Genomic DNA, 21252 nt, shown 5'->3' with positions numbered 1-21252 from the left:
CACTGTGCCAACGTTATCGTGCTCCGTGCGTGCGTGGGAGCCAACGAGGTGTCGCAGGTTCAGAACCGTTCGTCGCAAGTTGGAGGCATTGGCGCCAAATGCAAGAACAAACAAAGCTGGGGCACCACCAAACTGGCTATGACACGAGTAAAAAAGGCCGTCGAAGCGACGAATGAGCGACAAGAGGTTGTTTCCCCGTGGAAACCAAGCTTCGACCTAGGAAACAGCCTTGCTATTGCGACGATGTGGATCCCCAGCTCAACGGAAAAGCTAGAAAAAGGTGTCAAGCTTGTGAGAAGGTATGACGCAACGACTCTAGATCACCTGAAAAAAGGAACGAAGAAAGAACTGAACATCTCTCGTCATCCAGCACACCCACGCACAGGTCCTCCATGGGGGAGTACGAGACATTCTGACCAAAGTGCGCAAGAGGTGCTGGGTACCAGTCGCCGACTAAAAAAGAGACGACATTGGCGATGCTTCGTCGGCCGAAATTCGCTCAAGCAAGAATTACACCCGCTCTGCAAAGACCATTCAAATGTAGCGCACCTGCGTCATCTGTCGGCGGGGGAGAGTGTTGGAACTTCTTCCTCTTCTGCGCCATAACAGACGACGCTGATCATCATCATCTTCACCAGAACGGACCGAGCGATGCACGCGCTCGCGCTCCATGCGACCAGTTCCATTAAAGCCCTCATTCTCATCAGACGTGCGCTCTCCGCTCTCTCTCGACGGCTTGGCAGCCGGAGGACCTCGAGGTCCATTACAGTCGGGTACTTCACTACCTTTAATAAACCATCAAATATAATTACAAAAGATGTAGCTAATACTTACGCATACCTTTTTTACAAAAAAGATGAACTTGAATACATCAGAGCAGGTTGATTTTTCCCGTGTAATCGCGATATAGGTTCTATCACCCATTCGTGCGATGCTCACCAGGTTATGATTCTTAAGTTCCAATGACCTGATACCGTCACAAGACACATATTTGGTCACTTTGATCAGACGTTCCTAAGTAACAATAATCGGGTTTGCCATTTTATTTTATTTGTGACAAAGGTTTTTCTATTGAATAGTTCATCAGGAGTATGGTTGTCTTCATTTTTTTGACTGGACAAATTTTCGTGAACTCCGTTTCGCAAAGCGGCCTAGCTTCACGGCGTAATATTGGTCCCTAGCATGCCTTATTTAAATGCTAAAGTATCTATTACAATGTCTAGAACTAAATCATAAGCAAAATATCGCTGTCTTCACGATTTATTATGCATTTTATATGAACAGATCTCGAGTTATCCAGGAGTGCGTGCGGGCAACTTTTAAATTTCATCTGCATATAAAGTGCGAATAAGCAAAGTGGCAGTAAAACTTGAACCTCGTTGATAGAGAGACAGAACTGGCATCGTAAAATTATAGGCAAGATTCAGGTTTAAATTTTCAGAATCCCTGGCGGCTGAATGAAGTGATACACAGAAGGCAAAAAGACAAATTATTCTATGTTCGGAGGACTGGAAATTTTGTATTATTTACAACCTGCCAGCTATCGCGATTTAAGCTCTAAGATTTGGCCAGTTCATGTGCGCCTGCAACTGGAATGTGTGGGATGTCTGTCCGAATGGTAGAAGTGCGCGCGTGCGCCTTGGTGGTGTAATCGTACTGTCTCTTCTGACAGCGAAAGCTTGTAAGCTCACGATGTTTTATTGCGTGATATTATTCCACTTCTTGCTACTACAATTGCAGTGTTGCCTGCTATGCGTCGTACGCAACTTCTTGTGACCATGCTGAAAAGAAGGTCATGGAAATGATTTCGCGCCTGCGCAGTGTAACTCAATAATACAATCTGCTACCACTATAGAAGAGTAAGAGCTACAGGCATTTTTATTGTAGGCTTGATGGAAAAGCACAAGTATACCTTACCTTCCTTTCACAACCAGAGCAGTAATTTCGAAAGCGCCTAAATCGTCGTTAGATGAAAGGTAGTCTGGCGCGATTAATGAGTCTCAATATGAGAAAGCATTACTTAACTAAGTCTTTCAAAAATAGGGCACTAATGAGACAGGAAATGGCGTACTAATAAAAGTGGCTACTGATTTTCCCAGACAATGGACCACTGCAAAAAGATAAAACCTGTCTATGAATGCTCGCAACAGCACCAAATTTCACAACAAAACCTACATAAAGAACAAATTTTATTATATTTACTAGAAAACCGCGCAACTGTCTGCTGGCTGGTATTCGAAGGAGGGGCCTCCGGGATGCGAGACAAGCAACGAAGAAAACTGCACAAAGCTTTTTGTATGTGTAAAGGAGTCGTTGTATTGTATGTGTAAAGGAGTTGGGGCCCTCGACATTTAAATTTGTTAGAAAGATATACGCAGCGCTTCAGGAGGCATTTCATCGTGTTAATGCAGACATAGGGATTAAAATAGTAATGGAGCATCGTCCCGCTAATATCCCACAGCATGCATGTCAAAAAGTGAAAGCGGAAGGAAACGCCGGGAAAGGAAAAAGACGATTATATTTAAAGGACGTATGTTTAAGAATGGAGGCATGCCAGTCTATGCACAGCGCATTTCCGCGCTTAACCACAATAATTCCTTAACAAATTTCCACGCTGCGGTGTACGGAGCGATGGGCGGTGTACGCGGCGATAGATGGAAGGGCTGCTGTGAAAACAATGGCGTACACAATACCAACGCGTCTGTTGGACAACTTACAAAAATGCACTGTATTCCTGCAGCAAAAGCATCGGTAAGGTATGAGAGAATTTATACTGTACTTGATTTATACAGTATAAACAACTTAACTGCAAATAGGCACCAGGAGCCGCTCCTGCGGATTTGGTGGTTTCCAGCGTCGTCGCAATCCCTCGATGTAAATGGTCCAAAAGAAGGATATTTTAGAAGCAAAATTGATTTACAAGGATCTGTAACTTGTTAAAGGCAAGATAAATACATGCTACACGTTCTAGAAGTGCTAGAAGTACACGTTCTAGAAGAATTTAGGAGACATAAAATGCGTTGCGAACATTTCCACTCGGTGTTATATTTTGGAGAAGAGTTTTCACGTGCAAATAAGTTCAATTATACTAAAATTTAGGAAATTGCTTACTAGTGAGAGCCAAATGCCGGCTGCTATTTCTACTACGAATATACCTTCCAATGGGAAGCTTACGTACTCTTACTGAGGTATGAAATCAACCACCTAGGTTGACTCTACAGACCCCGTTTCCCATGTTATTAAGCATTAGGGAAAATGGATAATGAATTTACTGAGGGAAGAAACTGGAGCTCTGTCTTTCGTAAAAAAACCTGCAGTGCTGCCTCAGCATGATTGTGCTCCTAAGCCCAAGAACGCGAGTAAAATCCTCGGTCGAGGCGGCAGCTTCTTTGATTGCGTCGAAAAGTAAACGGGCGTGCGTGTCGATATTTCGGAGCACGTTAATGATCCCCGGGTGGTCGAAATTAATCCCTAGCCAACAACTACCGCGCGCCTTACAGCCTAGGTGTAGCGGCAGCGTCTAACTCCACAAAAAACCAATATTTTGCCAAAAAAAGAAAAGTTGGCTCAGTTTAAGTTTTTTTTTTAAATCCGCATTCTTGAAATGCACTGTGTGAAATACCTTTTGCTTACAATCTTGTATAACACAAACAGCTTCAACATAGTAAACGGCTTTTGACATCTTCCCTCAGCTAACCCAACTTTGAATTGTTTTTTTTATCCATGCGGAGCGGCGCAATTTAAACTAAAGCTTGTCCGTACCTTCTTCCAGCTTGAGCCAGCTTTCAAATTTGAGAATGTGTTTCAAATCCTGTTGCCTTCTTACCACCGAAAACCACAGAATATATTTAATGTGAGCGCTTGTTTCTCCTTGCAGACGGCAAATCCGCACTGTGATAATTGTGGTTGTGTCGAAACAATTGAACACATTTTATTAGACTGTACGGCCTACATGGAGTAGACATCCCACTTCCTTGATAACATTGAAACTCTAGAAGAGGGACCAATAACCCTCAGGTATATTATAGGACCATGGATTTGTCCCCTAAGCAGCGCCAAGCTCTGCGTTGTTTGTCCTTTTATTTGGATGTAATTGGCTTAATATCAAAATTGTAAATTATGTGGCCCAACCTCAGAAGAAAGATTACATGCACACAAGTCTGTTATAACGCCAAGTTGACGACAATTTTTTTTTCTTTTTCTTTCATGCCCAGCTCTTTCTTGGGCCTTTTCTTTCCCTATCCCCAAAACACCGCAAAGAAGCATGTAGGCGCCTGTATATGCCGGCAGACCTCTCTGCATTTCCAATGAAGAGCCTACTCTCTCTCTCTCTCTCTCTCTCTCTCTCTCTCTCTATATATATATATATATATATATATATATATATATATATATATATATTATCCTCGAACACATGACAATACTTTTTCTTGTTTTGAAGAAAAGTATTTATTCAAAAATTGCATTATCACCCATTATTTATGTCGCGTCTTTTACAAATATGCCAAGGAGAGTATTAAAACAATTTATTTTACAGATCGAATGCTGGGTGTTCACTGCACCATGTCTATGTTTATATGCTTGTGTTTACGATATCAGCAATGTAAACCATCGGATACTGCTCCGGGATCCGTTTTCTACATTTCCCTGTCCGGCAATTGGCATAACTGAATTGCGTTTATTAAAATGTTTATTTGTCTAGGCTTAAATTTTATTATTATTTGCTCAAGTTAGTTGTGCTTAGCATCGGCATGTTAAACAGTTCTGTTGTCTGTCTGCAACTGCAATGCCCAGCCGGCGGGGTGAGCTGTGCCGGAAGTCATTGCCATAACAATTTGTAAATCCTTTCACAATGTGGATTTCCTTGTTGTACTAAATCGGCTGTACTGAGGATGATTAAAATCTTTTAAACTTCCTCAATATCTCCTATTGCTTACACTAACGTTCTTTGGAATGGATATCCACGGGAAAGACTGTTTCCAAATCATTTAGCTCTGTTATCACCTAAATCAATCTGTTTTATCCGCGCTAAACTTCAGAAATATATTGCGGACCGAAGAAAGCCTGTGAACGTTTGTACTGACGGACACCATTCCTTCCAGGTTGCGTAAACTGGCCGGACTAATATTTGCGTGTTTTCGGCCGTCTCATCCAAGGCCGTCCTTATTGCACATGTTCCGATGGAAATCCCCTAAACTGTCTCGTCAAACATTTGCTTAGGTGCGCATCAGCCACAACTGATGAACGCACTCAATCCTTGAAAAATCTTCGCGTATAATCGTAGTAATGCGTAATGCGGCTTCGCTTCCTAAAGACGGCCGATAAACAACGCCATGGTCTCCGCACCGTTCGTTAAGATCACGGTTCTGCATTTCATATCCATACGAACCTAAGTTTTCCTCACGTGTAACGACTTCGTAAGCAATTTTTCTTTCATTCACGCCAAATGATTCCTTGTGCGCTAATTCATTATCGAGCTCACTAGAATGGCCTCTCCTCCGAAGAGCTTTGTATGCATTTGGCTTCGGTCAGATTTCGCTATTACGTTTTACCATGTCGGAACACGCGAACAAGGGTTGCTCGGTACCTCGACCAGTCAACAGACTGTTCCCGTGGGCAGGTGAATTTTTGGAGAACTCAAGGGGGTGTTTAAAAGTGTTTTACAAAGCAAAGTTTTACCTCTGCCACAGAACACATGCAACACAAAACGTTTTTTTTAAATCAGTTCCTGTTTTCACGGCACAACAAAAACTGTGACGAATAATGGTGTGTAAAACAATCAGCTTGCTTGCGTGCAATGAGCAATTGCTCCTTGTAGAACATTACGTGACCACTGCGTGTAAGTGTCATTGGAGCAGTTGAAGTACGCAAGTTTGCAACGCCGGCTGAAAGTGCCAGAGCCTATGTACACCGTACGGCAATAAACACTCGCGCATTAGCGAAACCGCCGAGCTTCTTACCTTGGACACATATAGAACGGCCGAGACACAGCCACAATACAATAACCGACATTCGCCAGCTTAACAAAGTGACATCTCTAACGCTGTGTAGATATTGAAGTGAAATGTGGTTTCTAAACTTGCGTTTGAAACAAAACAGGCACAGTGTTTGGCATTCGAACCGTTCGAGACAGCAAGGTTTTATTTCGCACGTTTTAAATAAGGGACATGTGAATAGATAACCAGCTTGGATAGGAAGCCCTTCCAGAGCTCTGTTTACTCAACGGCTGCTGTCAGCAGGCGCTGGATCGGTTGTGGCCGTGTAGCCCTGCGGCCACTGCGTGGTCAGCGTTGTTGGCTTCCCATATAGCTCTTCCCCGTCGTCAGCCACGTTGTAAGCCGAGACCGAAAAAATGCATTCCTGGGGATCTGTTGGGAGGTCTGTTGGAAGCACAAAAATGAAACACGAGTGAATCCAGCACGGAAGCATCCAAATCGCATTCATTGTTTTACTTCAACTGCATCCTCTAAGAGATAGACATGCACTGGTGAAACTAAGCAGATGTGCCACAATAGTTTTGTTCTTGTGTTTTCTTCTCATGGTTTCTCTTCTCATGGTTTCCACACGTTTCCCGATTAATTATTCGCTACAAACTTCCCTCAACAGAATCGCGGCTACTCGTTCTTTTTGCGTTCGTATTCCTGTGATATAAAATGTGACATACCGTGACGTTGTCTTCCAGTAGACAGAACAATTCGTTGCTGCCCCACACGTAGCACTGATTACACGCCATCACTTTGGCACTGTACCGGGGGGGGGGGGGGGAGGGGGGCGAAGGCAGGGGGCGGTGCAACTCATAGATGCCGTTTTAGAATACAAAAGTAAACGCTGGCTTCAGTTTCAAAGACGAATGCGGCAGTACTCGAAGCACTCACCGGAGTCTTTAACCTCTACCGTTTATTATTTAACTAGCCTGTAACCGCTATATTCAATGATTTTTGCAAATGATCTGCTGCAATGCTATCCGAATTTACCACCTTAAGAATTTATATTTTTTCTTACAGGAAGAATAAAGCATGTGTACCGAGACCCCCTCGAATAAAGTAATTGTGTCACTTGTGACTGAAAAATACCGTTACACTTGTACCCATTTTTGCTCATTTGGCACAGTGTTTCCTCCTTGTGTAAAAAAAATTTTCCTTGGGGTGTTTTTGAACAAAACATTTTCTCACAGTTGCACAAGCCCCACATCTCTTTTTACCCTCATAAAAATTTTACCAACATTGAATTCAATGTTTGTTGACAAAAGTCGACAAAAGCTACCAACATTGAGTAGACTGTCTACTTACTGTCTATAGACCTCCTAGCAATAGCCTACCAACTTTTTGTCAACCATTGGCCAACGTGTTTGAACTGAAAAGTTTCTGTAAACTTTCTACAGAAAGTTTTGTGTAGTCTTTATACCCAGTCGCTGTCGCTAACCGAAGCCTTTTTGACAGAACATTAAAAATGTGATGTAGTAGGAAATTCCGACCGTTCGTAGACCCTGCTGTCAATACCGCTTAATTGAAGGTCGTCATCATTTCTTTCTAAAAGATCGTGTAGTGGCAGCAAAAACGAAAACAAAAGACACCAGCAACAGGTTAGGCTGATCGGGTTCTTCAAAGGATAACAACCGTTCACATTTTTCGGAGGCAACCATTCACACGCTCACTTTCTGAAATGTCACATAACAACACAACTTTACCTCAGAAACGCCAAGAAGTACGACACCGCCACTGCACACTTTCTAGCAGTGCACTTCATGAATGTATAGTCGCCATCCGCGGGATGCCGATGCCGCGGTGAGGCGTGTCTCTCATTGCATGTTTACAAAACTGGGCGTTATTATTTCCAAAATACAATACCGGGAAACACTGGGACGTAAACGATTGCACATATCTTCTTGTTTACTTTATAGTTGCAAGCTGTAACCAAACTAAACGGAAAACTGGAATGGGTTGCAAGAAAGCGCGCCGCGCGCCGCGTGTTGGCTGCCTCTGGTGATTGACGCGTTTCTCCCGGAGGTACGCACGGAGGAAGGGGCGCCGGTTGCGGTTGGTCGAGAGCGGTCAAAGCATCTGCGCCAGCCGGATAACGTTAGCATAGCGGGCGATTTTCGATTATCGCTGTTGTTAGAGATGCGTCCAGCAGTCTGTTGCGAAATTTTTACGCAAATAATTCGTTCCTTTCAACCATGTAGCACTTAGGTTGCGTAAATCAAAACACAGTGACGAGCGGTTGCGAGTGGTTGATGCCGCTGGCTGGCGCTTGTTCGGAAGCCCTGATTAGCCATGAAAGCGAACAAGTCGTGAAGGGCCAACCCGTGCAGCTGAGGGATGAACTGGTTGTTCCGAGGAAGAAACTGCGCGACTCGAGGTACGAAGACTGAAAGTTGCTCCCTTTTGCCAGTTGTTTTCCTTGGAGTGCACAAGTGTGCAGATATATGCAGAGAGAGAGGGAGACATAAAGATACGTGTTTGTGTGTCTGTGTCTCTGTGTGTGTGTGTGTGTGTGTGTGCGCGCGCGCGCGCGTGTGTGTGTGTTTGTTTAAAACCTGATTCAAACAAAGTAACGTAATTTGGTTAAAATCAAGTAAATAGTTTGTTCCCAAATATTGTGAACCTTTTTAGGTATTTAGAAAAAAAAACAATTTAAAATAATTTAAATCGGACTCCAGGACGACGGATTTTGGTGTTTGCCTTCAACTTAACTTGCGACAAAGGGTCTCAAAAAACTTTCAGTCGTCTTCCTACAGAAGCCCGTCAACAGACCAATGTCAACAAAAATTTGACAGACTTTCTATAAACCACCGTCAACAGAGAAATGTCAGCGTAAATTAAGTACACTTTCTATATGCAACAGTCAATAGACAAGTGTCAACTTATATTCAATAGACTTTACAGACAGCTGTCAATAGAATTTAAGAGTATGTAGCATAGCAATAAAGTTGGTAGGATGTCAACAGAACGTCTACAGAATGTAAAGAAGAATTTTTGTAAGGGTAGAAACTACAGTGTTTGAACATTTCCTCTATGCGTGTAAGCACTGGTTTTATCGGTATTCCAATGTTTGAAAAAAAGATGCATTACGTCTTGTGTCTTTGATGCAACCCTTTCCTGCTCACGCCTATTCAAGACGAAAGAAGTTTATTGACGGGTTCATGTTTACATATTTTGATGTTTTTCAATTCCGAATTAGCGCTTTCTGATTCCGCTCTAGGTTGTCGCGCCATCAGCGAAGTAGCAGAGACAATTACATCTATTTTGCTTTTTTTGTTCCCAGCGGTGCCGATTTTTAAAGCACCGCCGGAGACGAGTGACGGGCCCTGCGAAAATATGGCCAAAGCCCGTGATTAAGAGCGCTTTTGCTCTCACAAAGCGGCCGTGAAACCACGATGGAATGGGCATCGCCTGCTAAAGCGCGGCAGAACCGCCGCATTGCTGGTGATTTAAACGTGCCCGCATGCGCATTCGTGGACGATATTAGCAGCCTTGTCCCAGATGAAAACTTTCGTCAATGTGAGTTTAGTATGTAAAGCGAAAGTGCACAAAACCAGCATCGTCCTTATACCCCTGTTCAACGCAAACCCCACAAAATGCAAATTTGTTGAAGCTCAAATTTGTGCTACTAACCAAAAAGAGCCGAGCAGAAAACCAATGTTTTCTGCGATGCATGTTCGGCCAACCTATATTTCACAAGGTAGACGAACTTCTTTATCCTGTCGCACGTCTTCGTAAGATATTTTACAGTTGGACATTTCGTACAAGCTAATATGTCTACAAAATGTAAATTTTCTGCTTTTTTTCGTTTTTTTCTCTGTTTGCCAGAACATACGTGTTCGCTTATTTTTTAATTCTCACATTTTCATTTTTTCGGCGTAGGTACTCTTGTTTGGAAAAATTAATGCTGTGAAGAAAGCTTACGCTTCTACATTTCACCCCATACACGTATATATTGCATATTTATTGCGACAGGAAAAAAGTATTTCCCTGGCTACATCAGATCGCTACGTTTTACGTGGGAAGAAGAACAAAACAGCCAACGTCAATCCCTAGCATACATATCTCGCATGCGTGACATAAGGTGCAAAAGACGGTAAATGTCCCAACACTAAACGCGTGCGTCTTACAAAACTCTGTAGGCAGAGAGGGAGTACCACTTAAAAAGCAGCGGTGAATAATAGGGTAAAGGTAGCGTAGCGCCAGTGCATTGCGCTCGCTAAAGGCTGTGTAGAGGGGAAGAAGACGCGGAGTAGAAGCAACGACATCACGCGGAGGGTGTCAAAAGGTGGTGAACAACGCGGCCCAGCCCTCCTCTTTCTGCTTAGCGGCTGTCACCGCTGCACGGAAAGAACTCACAGGCTTGGCAGCGCCAGTTCACCCGCCTGCTCACACTGTCCTGCAATAGAGACACTCGCGCATGCGCTGTCCGAGTGTCCACATCAATCGCAGGCTCGATCAGCGCTGAGAGCGCGTATGGGAAACTGGGACTGCCTTCATGCACCTCATCAAACCTGTTGTTCCGGATTGTCACAAATAAATTCGGGAAGAAGCGTTCCGAGCCCTGTTGGACTTTTTAAAGGACACGAGTCTCTCGGACCGGCTGTGATGCCGCCAGTACAATCCATGCTGCGCGGCTTGTGAACCGTTATCTTATTCTCCCTTTCTATCTTTTTTCTGTCCACCCTCTTTCCTGTCTATCACCCTCCTAGACTCAGTCTTGATTGAGGTGCCCTCAACTAGCGAGGCAATTATCGGCAGTGTCGACTTTCGTTTCTCTTCTAATAAAGCATCTCTCTCTCTCTCTCTCTCTCTCTTTCCCCCACCTTTCCTTGCAAATTCTGTGGATATCGCCTTCTGTAACATGGACACACCTGATCATATTCCTGTGGCTTACGAATTCATGACCCAAGGGCTTAAAAACTGCCGTGTTCCGACACAAAACGTTCTACAGATAAAAATGTTCTTAACTGCCTAATTTGCTTCTTTTAAAAATGTGTCACTTTTTGCTGAAATAAAAATTACAGAAAAAACACATTCTGGTTTATCGATTTTTCACTACATGTCTCTAGATGTTTTGCAAACCAGCTTTTTTTCAGGCATTAGGAAAACGCGCGAGTACCACAGGAGGCGGCACTATAGAAAACGTAAAGGGGCAGATTCTGAAGGGAGAGGAAGCACTGGCATACCTAGACAAAATCATCACTGAGAATTACGGTAAGGTAGATGAACAGGCCCCGGAGCGACACAGAGATGTGGCGACGGGTAGACCAGAATCTCTGGAGGTAGATGGGGACAAGCTGAAATAAAAAATGGCATGGGAAAAGGCCCCAAAAATACCGCGGTAGGCACGGATGGAATGCCGATGAGGTTGAATAACCAATTAGGCCCGAGCCGCAAGGAAAAGCCCCTACAAGCCATCATAAAAAGGATAGAAAAAAGGCAATACCGGCCGCGTGGCAAATGCGTAGGATGAACTTAGTCTACAAGGGAAAAGGAGACAGGGCCAACGCAAGTTCGTATAGGCACGTAACCGTCACGTCAGTGCTGTACAGGTTAGCAATGGAGGCCGTGAAGTTCGAACTAGAGCAATGGGTAGAAGAAAAAAGTATATTAGAGAACTTCAAAATGGGTTTTGAAAGGACAGAAGACTAGAATACAACTTATTTTTTGTAAACCAATGCAAAGAGTTGGCGAAGATGAGTTTCGAAAGGACAGAAGACTAGAAGACGACTTAGTTGTTGTAAGCCAATGCAAAGAGTTCGCGAAGATGCAAAACCGACCTTTGTGGCTAGCCTTTCTGGACATTAAAGCGGCGTATGATAATGTAGACAGCGAGTGGTATAAAGTATCTTGGAGGACGAGGGATTGGTAGCAGTATTCATTAGCTTACTCAGGGAGCTATACCGGGAGAACCAAGTGCAAATGGTGTGGGAGGGGATGACATATATTAGGCCTGTATAAATCTACAAATGTTTGAAACAAGAATGTCTCTTTTGCTCTCCACTGCTGTTTATGGTCTACATGGCGGGGTTAGAAAGGAAGCTAGAGGTCAGTATGCTTAGGTTCGACTTATCATACATGAAAAATTGGCAGGTGGTTGAACAATGGATTCCAGGACAAATGTATGCAGACGACATATTGTTGATGGCGGACAACCGGATAAATATGCAGGGCTTCATGGTTATATCTGGCGAAGAAACGACGCAGCTAGGGCTATCCTTTAGCAGAGAAAAATGGGCGATCATTGTCTTTAACAACGGCGCGGAGGACAAAACAGTATCAGTGCAACAAGTAGAAGTACCACGGTTGAAAGAGTACAAATATTAAAGGGACACTGAAGTGAATTTGTCAAGCTCCCGTTTTTGCTTGCACTGTGTAGACTGGCTCAAATTAACACACTATTCATCGTTTATCCGGTTGACAAATCGGTAATTATTTTACAAAGCGCGAAAGAAGAAAAACTACTATGCGCGGTTTAAGGCGGCCGCACCAACTAAAGGCGCTGACGTCAGGAGGGGGGGCACCGTGATTGGACGATGCCCAAGGTTAGCAATCAAAAGTTTCGGTTTCGGTTTCGGTTCTGTAAAACATGCTTGACATCTGATGGCGTTGTTGGATGGGCATTCTCGATTTCTCAATTATTGCCGTACCGCGCTTCTGCCATGTTGTCGGCTGTCAAATGTCTAAGATAAACCTCCCAGGGTGGCTTGGAATCGTAGAAATCACTAGACGAGGCCTACGCAGTGGATGAACCCCCTCCGCGTCACCGCAGAATTTCAAATGCCATGCGCTTTTCCCGCATATTCGGAGCTTGCCTCACTCATGTCTGTTCGTAAAATGCTAGTTCGCACCAGGCCAAGGGTGTGCTGATTCAGGCCTGGGCCCACTGCCCGCAAGCAGTCGGTGCTTGTGGCAACAGCACGCCAACGAGAACTCTCTAGCGCGTCATTGTCAGTATGCGCGCGTTCTGCGATCTCGCTCGTGGAGCAGTGAACGTTACGGCCAAAAAATGGTGAACTCAGTTCAGAAAACATCGGCCGCATACGAAAAAATCAACTAAAAAAAAAATACATGTACCCTCGGGGATTCGAACTCGCGACTTTCAAACAAATTCCAGGGCCTCAAACCGCTAGGCCACAAGCCGGCGGTGGGCCAGTTGGATATATAAGGTTTATAATGTATGACCAGTTTACACTTTTATTTATTTTAAGCATTTTAAGTACTTTATGTTACTATTTGTTGTATATCACTCCTGCAGTAAGTGTCCCCCAAACTTCCACAATATCTCACGTCTAGCAATTGCATTTCTTTGACGGAAAAGCGTTCGCACATGTGCGGTCGTGCTGCTGACCGCTGTGCTTGTTTACCCAGCGCAAAAAGTGCTTCCTGCTCCCTAGTTTTGCGCTGTACGGTAAAAGTTTCAGGTGACGGCAAAGATGTGCTGGCGTCATTTCCGTGACGGATATGATGTCAGTGAAATTTCGGTGTATCCCAGAATAAAACACTTTCGTGTTAAAATAGATAACCAGAAAACACACAACCCTAAGTATAACGTACTCTATAGCACTAAATGTTGCTTCCCCGCAAGAAGACCCTGTGTGCGGGGGTGCACCCTTTTCAGACCGCTTGCTTCGTTGTACCGGCGTTATTTCCAACAGATATGGCGTCTGTATTATGTGGATGTATCCGGGAATAAAACACTTTCCTGCTAAAACAATTTTGTCTCGAGCTTTATGACAAATCTGACCACTTGAACACGCACCCCCTCGAATGGGGTCCACAAAGACGCGGCATTAGATAAATCTATCGTGGTGGCGCAACTGCTCAGTCAGCAAGCGGTAGCAGTGTAGGCTCACCACGTATATAGAACATAGGTTAATAAAAGTTCGACAGAGAAAACGGGAACAACACTCACTGGCTGCAGTGACACACCAGTCAGTTGTAGTTGCTGCTGTTGTAAAGCCATTTTCGCATTTCCAAGAAACCAGGTAGCCCGTGACCTTTCCTCCGGTCTCCGCTGGTTGTTGCCAGCAGAGGTGGGCTGTGGCATTGTTTATAGCGCTCAGCTGAAGTAAAAGGGGCGCACTTGCTTCTGGAAAAACCAAGAATAGAATGTTAAGCAAAGAATATTGATAATCGTTTGAAAATAAAGTCACAGTGGTCGTTGTGGCTATTCCATCTCACAGAATTTCACAGTCAAAGCAATTCAACCAAAACTGTTTTATTGCGTTGCTAGGAAGAATTGTCGTGACGGATTTTCCAATGAAAGTTTGTTCCTCCTCCTAGTTGACTTTCGTCAAAAGTACTACTACTATACGCCCGAAGGAGTTTAAATGCCTTCAAGTGCCTTATGTTCGCTAATACCACAACGGTCAGGTAACTTCGCACGTTAATTTTTTAGGGGCGAAGCTCCTAAAGCAATGGGTCTGTCCATCCCTTGTGTCTCGTGGTACGTGACCGCCGCATGCTTTAGGAGATGTCGCAAAGTGGGCCGCGTTGCACGCGCAAGAACCGGCTGCAACCGGCCGCGCAAACTCGGCACCGGGAGCGCGAGCTTGTCTGTGTTCGCCAATGGAGGCGCGAGCGCACGTGCACTGCGAGGGGGATATCACGCAAGAGATCACGCCACGAACGCAGGCAGTCGTTCTCGGAGATCGAACGAGACGCAAGGACCTTTGCTCGTTTTCTCTCGTCTTGTTCGGGCACAAGTTCGCCCTAAATAAAAGTTCTTTCTTTACCGTTGTGTCCCATCCTACGTGACAAATTGCGGTTGAGGTGCGGGGTAGTCCTCGATGGCGCGGGGTCTTTCACCAGGTCTGGGCATGGGAGCATTGACTCCGAAAATAAAAGTTGATTTGTACAATGTACGCACACAGTCTTACGTCTTTCTTAATGATGTAATGGGCGAACTTTCACGGATGAGTTACGGTTACCGATGATCTCCCGCTCTCGAGCTTCGCACCACTTATCATCATTCATTCCGTGGATATGGCGTGATTTTTTTTCTCTTGCTGGCACCATCTCTTTTGTTGCCCTTGCCTTTTACGCTGGACATTAGAGTGAAAGCTCTTTAGATAGAACTTCAATATTTCAAATTTTTGAATAATTAAAACTATAGGATTCTTCAAGCCAAGCTCCCGGAGAGGCCAGTCAATAAAACAAGTCCGTTAATTTGAATGTGAGTGGACTCCGTCACGGATAATTCCATCTCCGCGCATCAGGCGCCGGTGGCGTGGTGCCAGGGGTTGGGGCCAAGGAAGGTGTGGTGACTGCCACAGAAACGCTTCTGGTGCCTCCCCGCGACGCTGCGTCGTTTCTGTAACGTGGCGAAAAACGGAGAGAGATGGACATATTCTATAGGACCAAATACGACGGCCTGTCAGATGGTTATGAAGACGTCTTCTCCGCTTCGACGTGGACTAGGCTGGTGAGAACGCTAGTGCAGGGCTTTGAGGAGCGCTGACAGGTCAGGACAATTTTTTTTACGCCAGAAACACACAACCCGTCGCTCGCAGTGACGATGAAGAGGAGGGGGACGCCGCGCTAGTGCGGCCCTACGCTCGCAAGTCGCGGTCGTATGGAATACTGCTCATCTCTTCATTAATTTCTTAAGAGGCCAAGACGAGGCCTCCCGCCCTATCCTCTACTTTGAAAAAAAGTGCTTGCGGACACCTTATAGGGCAAATGGCGGAAGCCAATTAAGAAGTTTTTCAAGGAATATATTATTGAAATGCCTTACTGCTTCCTTATTAACCGTATACAGTTGTTACTGTTCCCATTCCTAAGTTCAAACTGTCAATAATTCGAACTGAGACGCAGTGCCCTTGCATTTAAAATAAGGTATCGTTTACTGTATAGTAGGGTGGACATGGTTCAAGACACAAGAAGATGGCATGCAGCTATGGTGCAATGAACGCGGCCACATCCCGAGGCACGTAGATCCATGCCTGCACTTTATGTGAACCTTGCCTCTCTGATTACTTTTTACCATTGTTTAAACGGCCCACCCATGTTTGCCCGAGTAATGCGGTTTACTACGTAGCTCGGAAAAATATCTAGCACGTAGGACGCGCGTGCAAGCGGGCTCGGCACGACCGTCTTCTGGCATCCGCACCGGTTCTCCGAGGCAGATATGCGTACGCAGATGGATCGTTTTCCGCACTTGCGTTTCGTACTTCAACGTTTACGCTAATGACCTGTGACAATTTTGTAATTTAAATATTCGCAATTCCATTGTGAGATTTATTTATTGTTAACTGTATTGCAGCTGATTAGATAGCTTTCTTGTCAACTCCGCTTGCATGTGCTTTTTTTTCTCATTTAAGGGCACGTAATACCGCTGATTTTTTTCATGTGTTCCGCAAGGCACTTAGCTGCGCGTTTACATTTGTTAATAATTATTTACAATACATTAGTTAATATCACTTTTCAGATAAAGCTTCTTGATTGACCGAGCGGACAGAGCCATGACAGCCCACGAAGTTCCGGACTAGGAACCACCCCACAATTTATTTTTGCTCATTAAAGTTTTCTCTCTCTCTCTCTCTCTCTCTCTCTCTCTCTCTCTCTCTCTCTCTCTCTCTCTCTCTCTCTCTCTCTCTCTCTCTCTCTCTCTCTCTCTCTCTCTCTCTCTCTCTCTCTCTCTCTCTCTCTATCTCTCTCTCTCACTTCGGTGACTGCGTAATCTGCCCCAAACTGATTTCTGGTAAGGATCGCGCTAACCTGACCAATTTGTTTTCTACATTTTCTGCACCAGGAGAGATATAGCATATGAACGCAAACATAAACTCTGTCCGCGGCATCTTTAGCTGATTTATTCCTTTACTGAAACAAAGGCTTCCCTTACAAGCAAAGTGAAATTGTCAGTGTATTGATTTAGACAGCTCATCGGGAAAATCCCCAGGAACGATTTTCAGCCATATATTTAAGTCGAGGTCAAAGATTACTTACATACAAAAAAGATTGCCCTTGAGGTATGACGAAGTACACTGTGCCGCCGAGAGCTAAATGTCAGCATCATGATATTGAAGTGATAGGAACTCTAGACAAACTTATACACAACAAAGATGGTATGTAGGGTTGATTATGCGCTAGAAAAATAGTGGTGTTCCACTGATTCTTCGTAGGCGTTTTAAAGCACATAATAGTAATTACCGCTATAAATCTTATGAAAACAAATTTTCACAAAATGAACGACTAAGTAGCTGAGAATTCGCAAGTTACCGGCACAACAACCGCAAGATCTATCTCCCTAGCTGCCTACTAAATGTCCTTTACTGGCTCGTTATTCTCTAGGCATCAAAGATGCAATTGTCTTACCCAAAGTTCAAGTACATACATGGTTCCCGTAATTTTTGATGCTAAAAAAAATTGTGAGTCACTGGTACAATAGCAACCATCTTTCTGTATGGTGCTAGTTTTTCGGCTGAAAACGTTGCCGTTTATTTGTATGGGTATATTTATGTGTTTATTTTCCACCAATATTGCAAGGCCTGAGCTAGATTTCGACCTTGTGGGTTTATAACAACGACTGAACAGTATTTTTATGTGATTGCAGGATTCTAGTTTTAGTTATTAGGAAAGAAATACTTTGAATTTCACATTTTTGTATTGAACTGCACAAGTGGTCTTTTGCGAAGCACGAAACTCGTCGTATTAGTTATGAACCTCGATCCGGCAGCTCGGTGAATGACTCTCGTTTTCTGGGCAAACTTATCAGAAGATGCCCTCGAACTATTATGCCTACTGCATCTCAAATTACAAATTGCTTTCATACTTAGCTTAATTGAAACCACACCAAAAATCCTAGTAGCGGCTATCGGCGTAGCTGAAAGCACGAGACCTGCCGAAGAAAATACTGACATGGCTAGCAGCTGTTTGTTATTGCCATCGGCGGGATGTCGTCCGGACCAGGCAATTTTCAGTGGTTCACGGGCATGAGTCACCCAAAAATTGCAATGTTTCAATAAAGCTTAAAATTATCAAGCGAACATTTCAAAGAAAACTACACTCTGGTAGATCTTTGAAATTATTGCGCTCTAAAGATGTGGTCTTCACTGCCCCTAGAGGTACCATTGGTATTTTGCTACTCAATATGTTTCTCGAAACACCCAAAACACCTTTAAAAGTATCCGAAGATCTATATTTAATGAATTCCCGTTAGGCAATATCTTGTATCGGGCCCTCCAAACCTGTTTAGTGGAAAGAGTGATACCTGAGACGCCCGCAGGAAGGTGGACTCTGGTTGAATTACCGCACCCATGTTCGTTGCACCCTCGCAGATCGACGGCGTAGGCTTCGTAAGGATTTAGCCCGGATATTTTGAGGAAGCCAGCTTTGAATGACGCGTTCGAGCTCTGCAGCCTTACTACATCGCAGGACGGTAGGTCTTCGCAGTTTACGAAGTCGGAGCTGTTCGTAGATACCTGTAGGGATAAAATAGGTAGCCGGTGTTGAACACTTCACGCCGTATCTCAACTCGCAGGGTTTGCGAGTGCACATTGTGACTTACGAGGTCCACTTATCGTTTATGCCCAGCTCGGATGTGTCTGAAAGGATCAACGTTTAATAAAAAGCACCAGTTGCTGCATACCTAATCATTCTTGAAATATAATGTCACGGCAGCCTTTTCCTCGTTAGTAAACCAGAGTTGATCGTTTATACACGTATTTGTGCCCCGAGTTGTGCCTCAGAAAACCTCACAAGGTTCATCTATGGTGACTCAGTTCAAGTCACTTTCACGTTTCCAAGGCTTTCTTCTTTCACATTTTTATGAATGCGTTTAAGAGCAGTGTCTTTACTGAGAACTGCAGATTATGATTGGTTATCTAAATAAATCCTTTTCGTTCCCCAACTTGGTTTCAGCATTAACATGTAAAACAATGCTTTGCCAGCGTATTTGTAACTACATTTTATGTAATTGCTATTAATATTAGGAAATTATAAGGCTAAAGCAATTGAGATATTTCGTATGTTCAACAAACTTACCAATTTCCGCAACATGTTTAGAAAACCAGCGGGATTTCTTTTATCAAAACGCCTGAAGAATAAATAAGCCGTAAATAATGAACGGAATAGCGGTAGCTCGAGGTGTTTGCCAAATCCGGACGAGGTGGTATCCTTGCACTTTTGCTTGGTGAAGACAAGACAACTTAGCGTACCTCAGAAGTACGTACAGTTTTGCACAAATCAGGTCAGTTCTTACACCTGTTCTAAAACATTCTAACTAGATTTCTTGCGAATAATTATGAGCTGCTACATGTCAGCAGTTTTTCGTATCTCGGCGACGTGTTGCAAAAAAATAATCATACCGCCAAAATTTACATTGGACACGCACAATGTATACCTGTGGACATCAAAACTCATGACGGGGCACCCGAAATAGACATATAGCTCAACACCGTTATAAGCTTCGAAATTGAAGCAAGCCAGGTGCTCACTGCAACTTCGCGATAAGCAAATCCCCGCACGAGGGAAAACGAAAACTCGCAAGCACAACAAAACATCGTAACACATCTTCAGTGTTTTTACGAAAAGTTGTTTCAAGTTCAGTGCCTCTAAATGCTAAATAAACAAGTCGAAAGAATAAGTAAATCTTAAAACTCTCCGCGAAGCATGGGTGCTCAATGGATAAGGGGCACGTAACGATACAACAGCAGGGTACTAGCAGATATTGCGATAGAAATACTCGTAACCTATTAATAAAGATTGCGATAAACATTTGTGGTTTTAAAATGCTTAACGAGATTGTATCCTCCCCATTCATGTTTCTGAGCATTCACACTTAGAAGATGACAACTGCCATAATACGTAAAAAATACAGGTATTTGAGACTAAAGTTCTAGTCCAAGTAAATTGAACATACAGGAAAGGTGGAAAAACGCAAAATTGCTTTCTCAAGGTAAATTTGTGACCAGACGGACAGTCGGGGGTCTTAAAAATGTAAAATCATCTGTCAAAATGCAAATTAACAAATCACCCTAGCACCATATTCAACGATTGGGAAGCCGAATTATCAGCAGAGAAGGCAATCGGCAACAAATTGGTCTCACTAAATCCAGCTTCTTTTCAAATAAATACCACATTCACCACAAAAACGCTAAATGAATTATATGAGCTCTATTGTATACACTGATTTCCAGAAACGTGACCTCAGATGAGAAGCAACTATAAGCGGATGTAAAATATATACTACTCGGGCAAACTGATCTCGCTCTTGCGGGCTTCTGGTAGTTGGTGTGTGAAACATTTCTTTTTTGTTTGGAACAACGCAAGGAAGACTGTATACGCTGAAAGGTAAAGCCTTGAGACAGTTCTCTTCATATTACGAGAAGAGGGGACCTGCAAAAATAGCACTACCTAAAAAACCTCTTCTGGTAAAACTGCACAACACCGTGAGTTTCGTCAATTGATTCAGCAATAAATAACAAGAAATCACTACAGCTTAGCGTGTCTAACCCTGGATACGCAAAGCGAGAGCTTAGTTTACCCTGTTTAAGGGTTAGTTTCATTTGGTGAACCATTTTTTTTGCGTTTAATATACTCAGATATACAATCATTCTTAGGCCAGTTATGACGGCTTGGTCATTTGCTAGACATTCTGTGATTAGTCTCGGATAGACACGCATCGTTGGGCACAAGCGGAATGTTCAATAGCCGCTGGCCAAGCTCGCTCAAAGCCATTCGTTTCCGTGCAACGTTTACAGAAGAAGGCCCGGCCTCGCTTTCATTCAGGGCGAACGCATCACCGAAACGCTCACTTTTCCCTAGTGTGCGACGCCAGCGTTGCTTGTTTGGCATTTCGCTTCCTCTAGGACAGCAGCTCGCCGAGCCATATCCGCCAAGTGGGAAGATGGCACTTGACGAGCTCGGCTTAACGCTATTCGGTCCCGTGCAAAGCTCACAGAAGGAGGCCCCGCCACGCTTTTATTCATGTTGAACGCGGGGTTCCTCTTTGGCGGGCGCGAGACGAGTCGCGTAGACCGAGACGACCCAGCGCCGCATGCGTGTGCTAGCAGCTACGGGTGAGCGAAGCAGAAGGGAATGTCGGCTACGTATGAGCTAGGCGGCAGTTTGCTTGAGCAGAACTGCTGAAAACGGTATATTGCGCGCAGCACTGAAATCGGGCTGGGCGGGACACCTGATGCGCTGCAATAGGGGTGTGGCGGAGCTGCGGCCAAATAAAGGTCAAATGGCGGGAGACGGTGAAACTCCTGACCGAGATTTGTAAAGCTTTGCTCAAAACTTCACAGTAGGTTTTGACTGAAAA

General features: G+C 44.1%; 1 protein-coding gene across 1 annotated transcript in view; it reads right to left on the bottom strand.

Annotated features, from left to right (window-relative positions):
• Positions 1 to 6090: 6090 nt before the first annotated feature.
• The window catches only part of LOC144138912 (uncharacterized), a 121381-nt gene continuing 106219 nt past the window's right edge, over positions 6091 to 21252 (bottom strand). The window contains exons 15-17 of the mRNA XM_077671430.1: positions 18199 to 18409; positions 13900 to 14076; positions 6091 to 6380 (exon numbers count right to left, since the gene is read on the bottom strand). Coding sequence (XP_077527556.1) covers positions 6220 to 6380; positions 13900 to 14076; positions 18199 to 18409 — 549 coding nt within the window. The 3' untranslated portion in view covers positions 6091 to 6219. The remainder of the gene's footprint in view (positions 6381 to 13899; positions 14077 to 18198; positions 18410 to 21252) is intronic.

This window comes from Haemaphysalis longicornis, unplaced genomic scaffold (assembly GCF_048455015.1).
Source record: "Haemaphysalis longicornis isolate Haplotype H1 unplaced genomic scaffold, Haemaphysalis longicornis Haplotype H1 scaffold_5, whole genome shotgun sequence".
Lineage (NCBI taxonomy): Eukaryota > Metazoa > Arthropoda > Arachnida > Ixodida > Ixodidae > Haemaphysalis > Haemaphysalis longicornis.
The sequence above is the reverse complement of the archived record's forward strand: the minus strand, read 5'-3'. Positions and strand labels throughout refer to the sequence as shown.